The sequence below is a fragment of the Chanos chanos genome, chromosome 2 (genome assembly GCF_902362185.1).
Source record: "Chanos chanos chromosome 2, fChaCha1.1, whole genome shotgun sequence".
NCBI classification, from domain to species: Eukaryota; Metazoa; Chordata; class Actinopteri; order Gonorynchiformes; family Chanidae; genus Chanos; species Chanos chanos.
The window spans coordinates 8,458,709-8,474,520 of NC_044496.1; the positions used below are offsets into that span (position 1 = coordinate 8,458,709).

General features: G+C 41.0%; 2 protein-coding genes across 4 annotated transcripts; both read left to right on the forward strand.

The window, feature by feature from the left end:
• The first annotated feature begins 5,585 nt into the window (after nt 1–5,585).
• bdnf (brain-derived neurotrophic factor) lies at nt 5,586–6,443 on the forward strand. Of its 2 annotated transcripts, XM_030766569.1 has the most exons (2): nt 5,592–5,878; nt 5,945–6,443. In XM_030766569.1, the coding sequence occupies exons 1-2, from the start codon at nt 5,601–5,603 to the stop codon at nt 6,441–6,443; spliced, it is 777 nt and encodes a 258-aa protein (XP_030622429.1). In that variant the 5' UTR covers nt 5,592–5,600. The 2 variants fall into 2 exon arrangements, with proteins under 2 accessions (XP_030622428.1, XP_030622429.1); XM_030766568.1 differs by having other exon boundaries at nt 5,586–6,443.
• Nucleotides 6,444–10,234: 3,791 nt separating this feature from the next.
• lin7c (lin-7 homolog C (C. elegans)) lies at nt 10,235–14,642 on the forward strand. Of its 2 annotated transcripts, XM_030764893.1 has the most exons (5): nt 10,235–10,319; nt 11,407–11,525; nt 13,007–13,078; nt 13,746–13,955; nt 14,373–14,642. In XM_030764893.1, the coding sequence occupies exons 1-5, from the start codon at nt 10,283–10,285 to the stop codon at nt 14,538–14,540; spliced, it is 606 nt and encodes a 201-aa protein (XP_030620753.1). In that variant the 5' UTR covers nt 10,235–10,282; the 3' UTR covers nt 14,541–14,642. The 2 variants fall into 2 exon arrangements, with proteins under 2 accessions (XP_030620753.1, XP_030620754.1); XM_030764894.1 differs by lacking the exon at nt 13,746–13,955.
• The last annotated feature ends 1,170 nt before the right edge of the window (nt 14,643–15,812 follow it).

Genomic DNA, 15,812 nt, shown 5'->3' on the forward strand with positions numbered 1-15,812 from the left:
TGGAGAGTTAAGCCAGAAGTGTGATTTTTTTTGTTTGTTTGTTTGTTTTTGTTAATGAATACGAATCGCCAAAATTAGCAGAGCATCGTCTGTTATCACTGTACTTTCATGTTCAGAGCTCTCTATTTGTCTGTCATGGAGGGATTTCTTCTCTAATCCCTCTGAGGCGTAGGGACTTGAGCAAATACGGTCATGGGGAACTAGTACCCTGCAAACCAAACCATCCTGCCCAACCAGCCTTTTTCAAAACAATTGGACAGGTGCAGGTTTCTCTTTTCCTAAAGCCAAGAGCTTCCACTCTTGCCAGTTCAACGATCAATCATGTTTCACAGTCAAAAGTGTCTCCCAGTGCTCTTGTTAAGCTCCAAATGTATGGATCAAATATCAAACACAGCTGTGTAGAGTATGTCATCAACATTTTTGTATATTTCAGAGCTGATAAAAAGATCCAGAGGTCCCTGTTTGCTGAATAGTGAGATAGAGACTGAAGACATGAGTGTCTTGTGTGTTGTATGAGGAGTGACATATGATCAAAGCATGCTTCAAAAGGCTCCACAGTGGTCAAAAAAGGTGACTTTTAACGGAATTTGTTTCCATTATTGTGCCAACAAGCACTTTTGATCATACTGACTTCGTGTTATTCCAAGGCTGTTTGTGAACTCAAGTTTGTTGAATTCAGTCGCTGGATCCTCAAATACTTTTATCCTTTTCTTTGTGAATGTATGATAGCTATCATATGGTAGCATCATGACAAGATACAAGGTCCAAGCACTGAACCATGTAGAACCTCAAAAGTTGAATTGCTATGTAGGCTTTTCACGGAAGACCTGGAAAATTTAAGCTAGTATGGACATGTCCATGACTGAACAATACATGGACGCGGATCAAAAGTCTTTGTCAAATAGTCTATAAAAGAAAAAAAAAAGTTGAGCCTCACATTCTTAAAAACCCAACTGCTTTTTTGGCATATTAAGAAATGTTTGTCCGTTATCAGCCAGGCTAGTGTAGACAGTTTGAATCTTAAGAGAGCTGTTGAAGGCTATGAATGACTTCTTGGGCCTTGCGTGTGAGATTTCTGTTCTTGAATATTCTGGATGATTATGTTATGAAATATAGCCACCCCCTTCATAATATAAAATACATAAGGTGTTAATAACACTTCCACTAACCCAGTATATTAAACCCTCCCTTCCCCCCACAATCTTATACCGTATATGCATGCATAATCAGGACGTTTTGACTGATGTTTCGACATTGCAATTCAATTCAAAGCCGAATGTGTGCTCACAACCGAACATATTAAAGCAGAGCAGATTCAGCCGTAGAGGTAATTTAGTTTTCTTTTTGGTTCGAATTAGATAGAAGGTCTCAGTTATGTCGAGTCAGTCCCAGAGCAATAAAGTGATTCATCGGCTAGATTGCTTTTTAACAGGATGTTGATTGAGAGCATAATCCATATTGATTCTCCTGATGGAAACAGGAAATAGCCGAGGTAGAAATAAAATCATTTGTTGTTCCCGGTGAGAGGAGACCCAGAGGAATGACAAGCAATTGCAGGCTGATGAGTGGCACTGCCCTCTAACATTGCTCTCCCTCCCCTCCTCCCCGCCCTTTTCCCCTGTTACCCCCTGGAGATCCAGGAGAGACGTCATCAGAGTTGTTGTGCTGTGAAATGACGCCCTGCGTCTCTTCCACAATCCCCTCCCACCCCCAACACCGGCACCAAAGCACCCACTGCCACACCACAGAGATGCGCCTTACCCTCCGTTCAGGACTGAACACCGCTCTCTCGCCAGTTAAACTGTCTTTGATAGGAATCTCACTTTAAAATAGTTTCCCTATTTGTCACTTAGCTGCCCCATTACCTCAACGTTATTACCATGCGTCTGTGTTTGAAAGTTTTTTAGCAGTAATCTGAAACCATAAAGTGAGATTACTCATAGAAATGCCACGTTATTGGAGTGAAAGTGAGCAGAACAGGAAGAACTCGTATATAGTCGGTTTGGAGGAGAAGAACTGATGAGTTGTCAAAAGTGTCTCCATTACATGGACATGTTCGCTAAATGTTATCCCAGTACATCAGGGGCAGTCAAATTTACATTGAGGAATATTCTTTAGGAAAAAGGTTGAGGGCAAAATAACACTCCAACAACAGACAGGACTGGTGGAAAAAAAAACTGAACACCCTCCGCTCTCTACAAGTATCAAAGGTGTTTCATTTTTGAAACATTTTTAAAACCAAACAGCAAAATGAAAGGCAAATCCTTTTATATATTTTGGGACATTCTGAACTGGAAGTTGCATATCCTATCCTGTCCTATCCTATCCTATCCTATCCATCTGTCCATAGAAGACAATTGCTAACAGTGTAAGAGGCTTTTTTCCCCTCTTACTGGAAAAGCTGACACACTTAAGCATTTTTAATGCCTGTACATCCAGCGTTTACACATTTTCTGTTGCCCCTTATTTGATTAGGATTGATTTCTGCTTTGCGGCTGTAAGCCCACTATAGGGTATTCTTCTTCTTTTTTTTTTTTTCTAAGGTTGTTTTTGACTTTGAGGAGAGATTAAAGATGCCCCCTTCTCCCCTGTCAAATGCACATAGGCATACACACACATACACACACACACACACACAGTTACACACAAACAGAGACATATCCACACCCCCCTTTACAGAGTGGAGCGTCACAGGGCAGAGGGACTCTGTGCTCATTAAGGAGAAGGCTATGATATTCTGAATCGAGACCATGGGACTCCCAGCACACCTATTTATAGCTTCCATATCTCCATGGCAGTCACCGCTGCGTTGGCAAATTGCAGCCGTGGCCCCAGACACCAATTAAGAATGAAACAAATGCCTTTTAGACAGGGCGTGTCCCAGCTTCTCTCCCGCCCGTGCTGCCTGGTTGGGGTGCGGATCCACTCTCAGCCTCTTCCTGCGTCTGCCAAGGCCAGCCGGAGGACTGCACACAGAGTGGTAGCGAAACGCTGCTGCGGCGCGGGCTATTTTTAAATGCCCACCCCCCCCCCCGTTCCTCCTCCTTCTCCTCCTTCTCCTCCTCCCCTCCTCCGCTGGAAAGAGAGAGCTGGGGTTATATTTTTTTTTTTGTAGTTGTTGTTGTTGTTTTTGATGTTTCCCTCGCTGTTGTTCTTGTGTTTGTGGGAGGCACTGGGATGTTCACAAATAGGCTGCATTGCTCTGACTCATAGGGGGGGCTACGCTAAGGTAAGGGAACTCTCTTCTGTGGATCAGGGAGTAGAGCATGCTGCTCCTCTGAAGGGTATTCCTTGGGTGTCGCGATTTTGGTTTGGGGGGGGCGGGGGGGGGGGGGGTTTGTGTCGTCTGACAAAATGCATGAATGATAAAGGCCAGTCTGACCCAGATGCCAAAAACGTAACAGAAGGGACAGGGACAATGTGTTAAGTGTGTCCGGCTGAAAGGATATCACCTCCTGTCTCTCTCTCTCTCTCTCTGTTTCTTTCTCTGTCTCTCTCGTCTTCCTCCTGTAGCATCCCTCTATCATCTTATCACTCTGCTCCTCTCTGTCTCTCTTTGCCTCATTGCCTTCTTCATTAACAGTCAGGTGAGCTTACTGTGAGAATCTGCATTAAGTCGTAGTAAAACCACCATCCTCTTCATTTTTTTTTACAATGTGCAAGTCAGTTTAACCTAATTTTGTCTGAACCACAGTCCCTGACATGAAAATGCATTCAGAGAACGATATGGCAGTACTCTTAGAATGAAAATGGGTCACAGTCTTAATTGCAAAAAGTATTCCTGCAGGACAGCCAGCAGGTCACCATTCATAGAAAAACACTCTGATGAAGGAAATGATGGGTCAGCATCATCATTTTTGACATATTCACTACAGGACCAAATCAGTGGTACTGTCCCAAATGTCATTATGAAACCATGGTAACCATAAATGACCATAGGAACTAGAGACAAATACATTCAAAAAAGGTTACGTTCTGTATTTGGTTAAATTTTGTAATATCTGAACACGCCCGATGACATAAGGCTGTGTTGAAGCATAAAGGCATTGATAAATTGGGCCAGAATCATTTTTGTGTTATTCCCAATGTCAGCTGTCGTTTTAGTGCCAACTGTCCAGTGGATTTTGAAAATAACATAGTTATGTGTTTTTGCTATGATCTGTACCACTCAAGAGTTCGTTTAGAGGATTTTGTTTTGTCGTTTGATTCGCTATTAGACCGAACTTGAGGTATGACTTTATGAGTTTAACAATCAAATTGACACCTTGTAGCTGGAGGGAAATTTCCTCTGACTGGGTACCTTGAGGTGTATGATTTTAAACCTGAAGATGCATTTTCAATGGCAGAGGGTTTTCCTTTCTTGTACAGGATATCGTCAAATGGACATTCTCTTGCCCAATACTTGCTCTTGACTCTTCTCCTAACACAAGTTTTTAAAACATACTCAACCTCAAAATTTTCAGCATTCCATCAGCGTGATGTCATCCCAGTTTCAATACACAGGCCCAAAAAAGACCATTCCTGCTCTTCCATACTGTTTAAAATTCCATAGACTGTGTCAACACACTGAAAATGGCCTCAGAGTGCAGATGGCATGATGAAGTGCATTAGCTGATGGTCCAGCAAACATTTAGCCCACACAAAAAGTGATGGAGGGTTACGTTTTTTTCAACTATGTCCCTGTGTGCCAATTAGGATACTCTAACTTTTTTTTCTGACTCAACCAAGACACCTGATTCACATTTAGGATTACAGAAACAAATGACAGGAAATGAGCGAGCTGACATCATACCCTCATATACCACAACGTGAACGCCGCATGTCTGAGGCAGGACTGACCTGAGTTTCGGGGGTGTTGGAGTAGAGGTCTGGCACCCTGCTGTAAAGGAGAGGAGAAGAGGGAGAAGGGAGAAAAGGAAAAGGAGAAGAGGTGGAAAGGGAGCCCTTGTACATCCTCCTAATGATACCCCAGGGTCTCTCCATTTAGCTCTGCATTTGGGGACAGGGGCTGGCGAGGTGCTTCAGTAGGGCTTTCGTCCCCACGGGCCATGGCAACAACCAGCAACTAAAAATGAAACAGAAATAACAAGCTAGGCTGTTGTGGTTATAGGTGTGAATAATGTCAGGCTAATTGCGCGTCCTTAGTGATAATACACAAACTCTTCTACGTGAGGTAGTAGAAAAATGATGTTTGGAATGGAAATTAAACACCCGTTTTGGGCGAAATAAATATCTTTTTAAATGGAAACAAATATATATTCGTAACAATATTCTATTTTGCACTAATTAATGTAATAATTAATTAATATCTAATTAATATAATGTTAAACTAAAAATGGTGAAAGGCCAAAAGAAAACCAAACAATCGTCGAAAAAATGTTGAAAATAGGTCATGTTTACTTAAGACATTATGCGGCAGTGCTGCACTTTTAAGGGGACAGGTCTTCATTCTGACCAGTGCTTTACACAGACTCCATCACGGAAACAGCTTTAAAATCTCTCTCTCTGTCTCCCTCTCTCCTTTCCCCCTCATTACTCTCTCTCTCTCTCTCTCTGTCTCTCTATCTCTTTCTCTCTAGTTCCAACAGGTTAGAAGAGTGATGACCATCCTGTTCCTTACTATGGTTATTTCATACTTCAGTTGCATGAGAGCTGCGCCCATGAGAGAGGGCCCGGGGGTGCAGGGGGGCCATCGGGCTGAGGGTTACCTGGGTGCTGCTGCTGCCGCCGCCGCCGTCGCTGCTTCGGCCGGCCGTGGCCACGGGACTCCACAGAGTGGGGGGGGGCTGACCTCACTCACGGATACTTTCGAGCAGGTCATAGAGGAGCTGCTGGACGTGGAAGGGGAGGATACGCAGCACCTCGGGCCAGGGGCTGATCAGGGCCAGGGAGGGGGGGGCCCCGGGGCCGCCGCCGCCGCCGCCGCTGCAGCCGCAGTCGCCGCGGAAACAAAGGACGTCGACTTGTACGCATCGCGGGTGATGATCAGCAACCAAGTGCCTTTGGAGCCACCATTGCTCTTTCTATTGGAGGAATACAAAAACTACCTGGACGCCGCCAACATGTCGATGCGTGTGCGGCGGCACTCTGACCCCGCACGGCGCGGGGAGCTCAGCGTGTGTGACAGTATTAGCCAGTGGGTGACGGCCGTGGACAAAAAGACGGCCATAGACATGTCCGGCCAGACCGTCACCGTTCTAGAGAAGGTTCCGGTACCTAACGGTCAGCTGAAGCAATACTTTTACGAGACCAAATGCAACCCAATGGGGTATACAAAGGAGGGCTGCCGGGGAATAGACAAGCGGCACTATAACTCACAATGCCGGACAACCCAGTCGTATGTTCGGGCGCTCACCATGGATAGCAAAAGGAAGATCGGCTGGCGGTTTATAAGGATAGACACTTCCTGTGTATGCACATTGACCATTAAGAGGGGAAGATAGTGTACACAATGTATAGATTTTATTGAGAGTTCTAAAAAGAGAGAAAAGAGAAAATATCTATTTGTATATATACATAACAGGGTAAATTATTCCGTCAGATGAAAATTTTATGGACTGCATGTAAAAAAGATGAAGTTTATACAGTAAAAGTGATACTACACTCTATTTATTGAACATATTCATGACCTTGTAAACAATTTAAAAGAAAAAAAAAAAAAAGCTCTAATCTGTCATTTGCGCCCAGTTTAAATTACTATATCACATTCCTCAAGACATTGTGTTTTCTTTTTTTTTTTACGTTGCCAAGAATTCAAGAGATAAGGGAAGGAGACAGAGAGGGAGAATTACATATTTAAGAGAAAAAGAACTTGCATGCTGCTTCAATTGTGAATTGAGAAACTGTCCACTTTGGGAAATCAAGGAAAACAATTCTGACCAAAATATTCCGTTTACATTCTCGACAGTTAAAAGGTTTTCCTCCTCTGAGTACTTTATCTGTTTACTATTCTAAACTTCTCAAGGTAATGTTGGAATTACATACTATGTCAAGGTGCTGTTGTCAAAGCTTTGCTGTTTATTTTTTTATCCCCACGAGATGAACGAAAAAAAAAACTATAAAAAAAAAAATATAAAATTTATTCATTGACATATGTTCTGGATTAATATAATTCATTTTGTATGTTGTGAAGTTGTTTGCAATATTAAATTGAAATATTTGAAGAAATAAAAATGACTATAGGCAACTGAAAAACAAAACTAATGTCAATAAAGTTTGAACTCTCCCTTCACAGGTATAAATTCAGCATGGATTCTGAAGCAGATAGGAGTCTTTATCACAGAGCTCTTTGAAATTCAGAATAACTGCTCAGACAGAAACAGCATATACAGAAAAATAAACCCAGCACAGTAAACTGCATGTTCCCAAAACATAAAAACGTCATCTCTGTGTTTCCTACGATAAGGGTGATATATCTGATAAAGCAAATAACACCTTCATTCTCATGAAGGCCACACACATGCACTCATCGCTCAGTTTCGCATCACAGCAAAATTCGGGTTTAACGGATTTCAGAGACTCAGTAAAAGCAAACACATTCATTCCCAAGAAGTCCTTTCACACACACACACACACAGATATGCACAGCTCTGTTCAAATACCATGAACTGCAAACACCCTGCATATTCTTCAAGTGAAATTTTCCGAAGGATGATTAAAGTTAGCTGGAGGTAAGAAGTTCCTTAAGTTTGACAGACAATTTGAAACTAAACCATGCTTGAAAGACGACTTCCTAGTTAGGCTAATTAATGTTTTTTCTCCCCATGGATCAGTGGTCATATCATTTCATTATGAAGACACCTGGATGGTCTCTGTCAGGAGAAAAAACAGTTTATCAACATTATGTTGCAGTCTCGTATGGCACCCACATGAATTTGTGCATAAATACACACAATCACAGCTCTGACTAGCCCTCTATAATCAGTATGGGATGGAGGTCCTATCTTTGCCATTAAATGCTGTTATTAAAACTAACTGGGGTAAGTAGAAACACCAACAGTGTACTGTATGTACTATGCCAACCCATGAGGCAAAGATGATAAAAGAGGTTTCTAAAATTAATTTCCACTGATAAACTCTTATCAATATTGATATGTAAACATGCAGGCATGCCGCAAATTCCCATGGCTGAAAACTGAAAAGAATGCAGAAAAAAAGACAAGATGTTAACTAAAATTATTAACTGTTGAGAATTCAAATTATTTTGAATGCAACGATAAACAATACCATCCGGTATTGTGTTCCAACACCACAGTAACTGTGACATTAGTCATGTAAACACATAGAGATATTCCCCAGTTCTTCATAATATTTTCTATAGAGCTACGCACCCCCGTTACGCCTTCTCCCCTGGTCAAGGACATTAATCATGGAACTTCACAATGTGACAGGAGGTATTCACCAGTCACATACGGACTTGCATTTACACAAACAGCTGAACACATTAAACAGGGCATATGCAACCCTCACCTTTTTCATTAAGGTTTAAAACAATTCTGAATTTGAGAAAACGTTCAAGTTTAATAAAAGCGAAGAAACGAATATCCAGCAGGCAATGTAGGGAGAGAATTACATTTATTTGTAATTGCTTTTTTGAATAGCTGTAAATCCAATAGACTGTGCCTCACCTCCTCTCAAACATTTTCAAAAGTACAATTAACATCGACTGGAGAAAAGCTTAATAAAATTCCAAATATTTTTCTTTTGGGCACTTTTCTAGAACATATTGCTACAGTTTAATATCAAGTGAGCCCAAGTCTGAGTTATTTTGGTATGGTTTGTGGATTTTTTACAGTTTGAAGCTGTCCTTTGCGACACACAGCTGGTCCTTGTCCCATTTGCCCACAGAAATAGGCCAATTTTTTTCTGTCTTTCTGTCCCTGAAACACCACTAGCCATATTCTAATCTGCATTGGCTCTTTGCTACCTGGCAGAAGAATAATGAGTGAAAAGTGAAAATTACATTCAAGGTCACATGCAGTTACTGTTACTCTGCAAATGTAGTGCTGTAAACAGATCTGTTTTTATCTATTCTGGATAGAGACTAGCATGTCCATTCTCTATATTTTCAAACAACATTTGTTTCAAAGGATAATTCTCTTTTTTTCTAACCCTGTTCGGCTGCACCTGTACACTTATATGGTTCTTATGTCACAGGGATGTCTGACAACACTCTCTGTAGTTGTGAAAAGTCCCTGTAATTGTTAATTCTAATCCTTTTAAGAGAACCATCAAAGCTGGATGTACTGTACAGCTTTGGTTCCAGTACCAATAACAATGAAATACAGGATTTAGAGATTTGTCCTTAAAAGATTTGTCTAAAATAGAACATGAGAATTATGTGCTCAATGTATTTTTAGGTAACTTGGTGTAGTGCAGAGTGTAACAGGTCGAAGCTGGAAATCAAAACACTCATATGATAAACACAGAACTCCCATGCATACACCATCCACTTTTAAAGCGAGAAGGGTGAGTAGTTGGTCATACCAGTAGAGGGTGCTACATTTACGACCACAACCTTAACGAAAACCTGACTCATTAAAATCAAAGCTGCGCTACGGCGACGCGTCAAGACACTGAACGTCTGTTAGTTCTCACACAGTGTGCTTGTAGAGAAACAATTAGAGGTAAAGAGATTGAGAGGTCAGAAAGCAGTCAAATATTTATTACTATAAACGGACAGATGAGTACATGGACATCTTTACAGACATTGAAAATTTTTCAAGAAGATAGTGCAGATATTGTTCATACCACTTTGCTTCTTCTGTGCTGACACACCGTCTTGTGTGATTTCATTAAAAATGTCTATTTATGTTTTGATTGCTTCATAATTATACATTTTTTGTTATATGAATGGAGGTATGTGCAATACATTAGGTGAAAATGGACTCTATAAAATTTGTAATCTTATAATTTTTAAGTCATTGGGCAGTTTAGAGTTCTTCATTTATTCGTTTCTTCTTTATTTTACTCCCCCGCTCAAAAGTAGTTATTCAAATCACATAGATCCGAAGTTGAGTGAATGTATAATTCTAGATTTAATTAATTTATCCTTACATATATTACATTGTTTATTTATGTACGATCACATTTTTGTAACAGAGCCATGTCAATGTCTTAGTCGAATGCTTGCGTATGAGCCCCGCAGTTATGATCACTTTTGAGTCTTCCCTAATCTCTCTACCTCTGTACAAGTGCTTAGCTTAGCATAAGCTACTAGCCAGAAGGATAAGAACCTCCCGATTACTGAGTTTAGATCAAAGAAGGAATAACCCGGGCTAAAATGGCCTCTTTGGGGGAACCTGTACGGCTTGAAAGAGGTAAGTAATGTGTCTCAATAAATTAAATGATCCTTGTCTTTAAACCAAAGCAATACAGTAGTCAAAGGATCTTAAAACCGTCCTGTCACTTTTCGCGACAGACGTTAACTGCGTTAGCTGCTATGACACGCTACTTCATTCAGCTAGTCTGTTTATAGTAGTTACTACACAATTTTAAGCCGAACTCAAGAATACACAAAAAACAAAGTAAGAAACGAGGCGTTCGGCATTTCTATTAACATGGAGCCTTTTACAGCACTAAGCTCCCAGCTAGCCGTTAGCCTATGAACAATTGCTTCAGCTAACCTGTGAAAGGTCTCTTGGGTGAGCTGACAATTCTCTGTAATGCGAATACTTCTCCCGAATGAACTTTCTAATGTTATATTCTTATAACTTTCCTCCGGACCAGTGTGAAGGGAGATAGTCAATGCCTCTTTAACCTGTCGCAAATGCATTGCTTATACCGGTCACCTGACTGTTGATGTTCTGCAAAGGATAGCTATGATCTCGTTAGCTAATTTGGTAAGCAGTGTGGCTTACCTGATTAGATTGGCTTTCTACTTTAACTAACTTCTTATTCATTAAGGTAAGGTACGCTTAATTTACCTTCACTAGTTAGAAGCCGCTGCAGCCACTGGTGGCCGCTTGAGGAGTTGACTAGGCTCATTCAAAACTGCGGCGATGTTAACAGCTCATTGTTAGATATCCACAATAACTACAATCTTATGTAAAGTTTTTTTTTTTTTTACCTACTTGTAGTCTTAAATGGGGCAGTAGTTTCGGTTAATCACAAGCATATTTATTGTGAAACGTTGCTGTGCATTTTGAAACTGGTATCCAATAGGAGATGCGGGGAAGTCAAATAATCGAGTAAACATAGACAGTTCAGACTCCCATGCTTTATAATGAAGCATGAAGCCTTTAGAGACTGCCAGGAATTTCTCACACCTGTGGCCTCCAGCTTTTTACCGTCATGAATCACTCTAGTGTTCTCCGATTTGTTCACCAAAGGGCACACATCTGGACAGAATGAGTCAAAGGGTCGTTGGTGGTCCCATGTCACTGCTTTAATATATTTCTTCTCCAGACATATCCCGTGCCATTGAGCTTTTGGATAAGCTCCAGAGAACAGGGGAGGTTCCCCCGCAGAAGCTTCAGGCTTTGCAGAGAGTTTTGCAGAGTGAGTTTTGCAACGCTGTGCGTGAGGTAAGTGCGTTGGATTCAGCACTTAAATTCTAAAGATAACACACCCTGCGCTAAGACTCTGGAACGAATTCAGATCTGTTTAGATATCTGCTGTCTAATGTAACAGTGGAGCAAGTGTAGAACAGTGTGTCAAGCAGTCCAGTTCATGACCAATACATATCTCCTCTTAGCACTGATGTAAGTGTGTTTTTAGTGGTGAGAGTTTTAGAGATCAACTATTTATCTCCTGTTTTAGTTTGTGTGTTTGTTTGGTTTTTGTTTGTTTGTTTTTCTGAAAGAGGAAAATGATAAAGGGTTTTTTTTTACTAAATTGAACACTAAGCAAGAATCCAAACTCTGGGTTCACACCATTTGAATTGAAACTTATGGGTGAATAGCATCATTTAAAAAATATCACTCAGAGTAAACAAAAAAAAAAAAGTTGCAAAGTAAAACACTGTTTCTGGGTGTATGTACAAGAGACCTTGTAAGCAGAAGAGCATTATTCCTGAATCATGCCTCCATAACTGTGTCCAGGTTGCATGCCGTAGTGTGCAATGGCATTTCCAATGAGCATAGAGCTTTGCTGGCAACTGAAAGGTCTGTGCCCTGCTGGTTTGTACATCTGCCACTCTTTCTTTCAGCCAGAAAGGCCAAGAAAACGGCATGAGAGAAGCACAGAACAGTCTCACTCTGTGACTCCTTAAGCATTCCACTGGAACACACACACACACACACACACACAGCCTTGTCTAACCACAAGTAGAAATCTAAGGATCTATTTATGATTTCCTTGGAAGGTTTTTTTTTTTAATGGAGAGGGCTTGTTTAAAAGATGTTTTCAGGGAAGGTTGGCGCTTAGAGCGTAATGATGTGCTCTGTGCCCACGCGGGCTTGATACATGAGACTCGTGGAGTGTGCTGGGGTTGTTACGCAGGCTGTAACCTGCCACCCCCCCTCCCCCCACCCCCCGCATGTTTTTGTTTCTGTGAAATGACCCTGTTTGAGCTATTTTGCTGCATTTAATGATCCATGGCAAAAGCGTTATGCTTCAGTAGTTGACGAGGGGGGGGGGGGGGGGGAACAGTGCGGAAGCTGAGGCGGGGCAGCTCACTTTGAGGTGAATGCTCACGCTGTGCATGCAAATAGTCTGGCTCTCAAATAAAACTTGTTTGTTGTTGTTGTTGTTGTTGTTTTTGGTTTGTTTGTATTTTTTTCTTCCAGAGAATGTTTTTTTTTAGCTTGTGATAATCATGTACAGACCCAGTTTCACTGAGCTTTATGCTTAAGTTTGGTAAAGATAAGCTGTACATTAAAGCATGTTCTTTTATATACTACTCTGGTGGTTGACTTTTCAGACTTCTTCGATTTCGTTGCGTATGTCTTAGGACTCTTAGGTTTTGGTGATTCTTGAGAATAATAAAAATACTGATATCTTGAGATGGTTTATATTTTACACAATAATAAATAATAAGTTATGATTGTGTATCTTTACTCCTCAGGTATATGAGCACGTGTATGAGACAGTGGATATTAACAGTAGCCCAGAGGTCAGAGCCAACGCCACAGCAAAGGTGAGTTACACACTACTGTGAGAATCAAGAGTACAAAGAATTTATACGTCAAACATTCATAGAAAAGTAATGATTATTATGTTGTAGTTCCCAATTTTGTTTGTGAGCCGGTTGCTATAACAATGTTGAATAAGCAAAAGGGCTATTTTTAACACATGCAAAGTAAAGACCCAGTCCAGTTAACTGTTTGGCTTGTTGTATTGTACTTTTTTACAACGTTGGGTTAAATAAACTGAAACGAAATAACAGTAACTGTTCTCAGGAGTGCTAGATTTAACAGCTTGAGTTCATTTGCGCTGCATCACAATGACAAAATCAACAGCAGTAATAATAATAATGAGAAGGATGATGATAATAATAATAATAATAATATTAATAATAATAATAATAATAATAATGTGAGTCTTTCAAATGCTGATGACTTTGTAAAGCAACATCTGCTATATCTCTTTGACCGGCAATGCTCTTGAGTCACTGAGATTTACACGTTTGAATCACATTCAAAAACCTGCAGTATAAATGTTGCCCAATCCCAGCTTTTTTTTTTTCTTTTTTTTTTAATCTCACTTGATCTATGTAATGATAAATTAAGATGCCATCTTTAATCTCAGGCTTGTCTGGTCCAGTATGAGATTATCTGACACTCCTCCTTTCCCTCCCACTCCAGGCTACGGTAGCAGCATTTGCAGCCAGTGAAGGGCACTCACACCCGCGGGTCGTGGAGCTGCCCAAAACAGAGGAGGGCTTAGGCTTCAACATCATGGGTGGAAAGGAACAAAACTCGCCCATCTACATCTCGCGCATCATCCCGGGAGGCATAGCAGACCGCCACGGGGGCCTGAAAAGAGGCGACCAACTGCTGTCCGTCAACGGGGTCGTACGTGTCAAAATCCTTCTCACTGTTGGAGTCGTTCTATGTGATTGGTCAGGAAGTTGTCAGATGCAAGTCCTTTTATCGTCCAGGGCCATGGGAGAGAAAATTCACCCCAAAGGAGTTCCTAGAGTACAACCAATGTGTCCTTTTCAAAATTAATGACAAAGTAACAGTGAGAACAGTATAATTGTATGTGTATGTGTTCATTTATTAGATCACCATGAGGTTACAGGAAACTGATTTGGAGGTTAATTCTAATTTCAGGAATTTTAAACATTCTCTCTCTCTCTCCCTCTCTCTCTCTTTCTCTTTCTGTGTCTGTGTCTCTCTCTTTCTATCTTTGTCTCTCTCCCAACCCCTTCTCTCTCTCTCTCTCTCTCTCTCTCTCTCTCTCTCTCTCTCTCTCTCTCTGTGTGTTAGAGTGTGGAGGGAGAACACCATGAAAAGGCAGTGGAGCTGTTGAAGGCTGCTCAGGGCACAGTGAAACTGGTGGTCAGGTACACCCCTAAAGTCCTGGAGGAGATGGAGTCTCGTTTTGAGAAGATGAGATCAGCCAAACGCCGGCAACAGAACAACTATCCTCGTTAGTGTCCCTTATCCGTGGGCCTCTTAATCATCTCCTTCTCTCTCCCTCCCTCCCTCCTTAACAGCCATCTGTCTCAACCTCCCTCTCTCCTCCTCCTCTTTCTACTGCACTCTCACTCACTCACTCTCTCACTCACTCTCTTCCTCTTACTAGGGATTAGCCACATGTATGGCACTCTTTTCTCTCTTTCCAGTTCTGGAATTTTCAAAATTCACACACCTTGATTTTTAACATGCACACATAGACAGTGCTGGTATTTTTTGTGACACAAGCACTACATTTGCCGTGTTTCTCAGCGTAGTCTCTCTGTCTCTCTCTCTCTCTCTCTCTATCTCCGTCTCGCTCTCTCTCACTCACACACACACACACACACACACACACACACAGACACTAAGTGTGCATTATGGAGATTGTACTGTCCGTTGGTTGAATATTGGTCAGGATTTCAAGGGAATTAGGGAAACGTTTTGGCTCCTGTGGCTGCTCTTAGCGAAACCATTTAACACATTAAGAGTTTGACAGTGTCAAAGGAGCTCTGAAATATCTCGTTTTATCTCCCTCGATTCTTGTGAACACATCAGCCTTGTAAAAAAAAAACCAACTCAATGTGTGTAAATAATTCACTGGAAGTGTCTTCTGGAACAAAAAAAAATGTATCATTTGCGTATCTGTGTGGCTATTATCAGGTTTTCTGGCTTGCTTCTGGATATCTGCATTCACGTCTTAATTTTCGCATGTTACTGATGTGAAAAAAAAAAAACGACACCCATAATGCATAAAGTTTATAGTTTGGTTTTTTTTTTCCTTGTCTATTCTTGAACAGTAATTACCAGTAGCTTAATTATTCAACCACTTTAACACTCAATCAGATAGATGAATGTTCCGGAACTTTTCGGCATCTAGTCCTCTAACCCTTGCTTGTTGCTGAAAGTTTTATATTGTTTTATTAAACAGGGTTTTTTAAAAAGAGAGACAGTTTAGTCAGACTAAGGGTAGTCCCCATTTGTTTTGTTTATTAGTAACGGTTGTGACGCTGATGGAGAATAATACTAATGAAGTACCTTACATCACTACAACACATCATCTTTTTCATTCAGGCACTATTTATCTAGTTATCTCTCCTCTTAAGAAGAAAAGGAAGAGCACTACAAATTGCTTCGATATTTTTTCTAACCAGGATTGTTGGATTCCTTCTCGTACTGTTTGCACAACATCTACACCTGAAATCATGTATCAAAACAAAAGTCACAGATCATTGCATTCATGATCTGGGG

What these genes read in the sequence shown, in the direction of transcription:
- bdnf (XM_030766568.1), top strand. Translation starts at nt 5,601, where the DNA reads ATGACCATCCTGTTCCTTACTATGGTTATTTCATACTTCAGTTGCATG.
- lin7c (XM_030764893.1), top strand. Translation starts at nt 10,283, where the DNA reads ATGGCCTCTTTGGGGGAACCTGTACGGCTTGAAAGAG. An exon ending in ACCTGTACGGCTTGAAAGAG is followed by an intron (nt 10,320 to 11,406) that starts GTAAGTAATGTG and finishes TTTCTTCTCCAG; the next exon opens with ACATATCCCGTGCCATTGAG. An exon ending in GAGCCAACGCCACAGCAAAG is followed by an intron (nt 13,079 to 13,745) that starts GTGAGTTACACA and finishes CTCCCACTCCAG; the next exon opens with GCTACGGTAGCAGCATTTGC.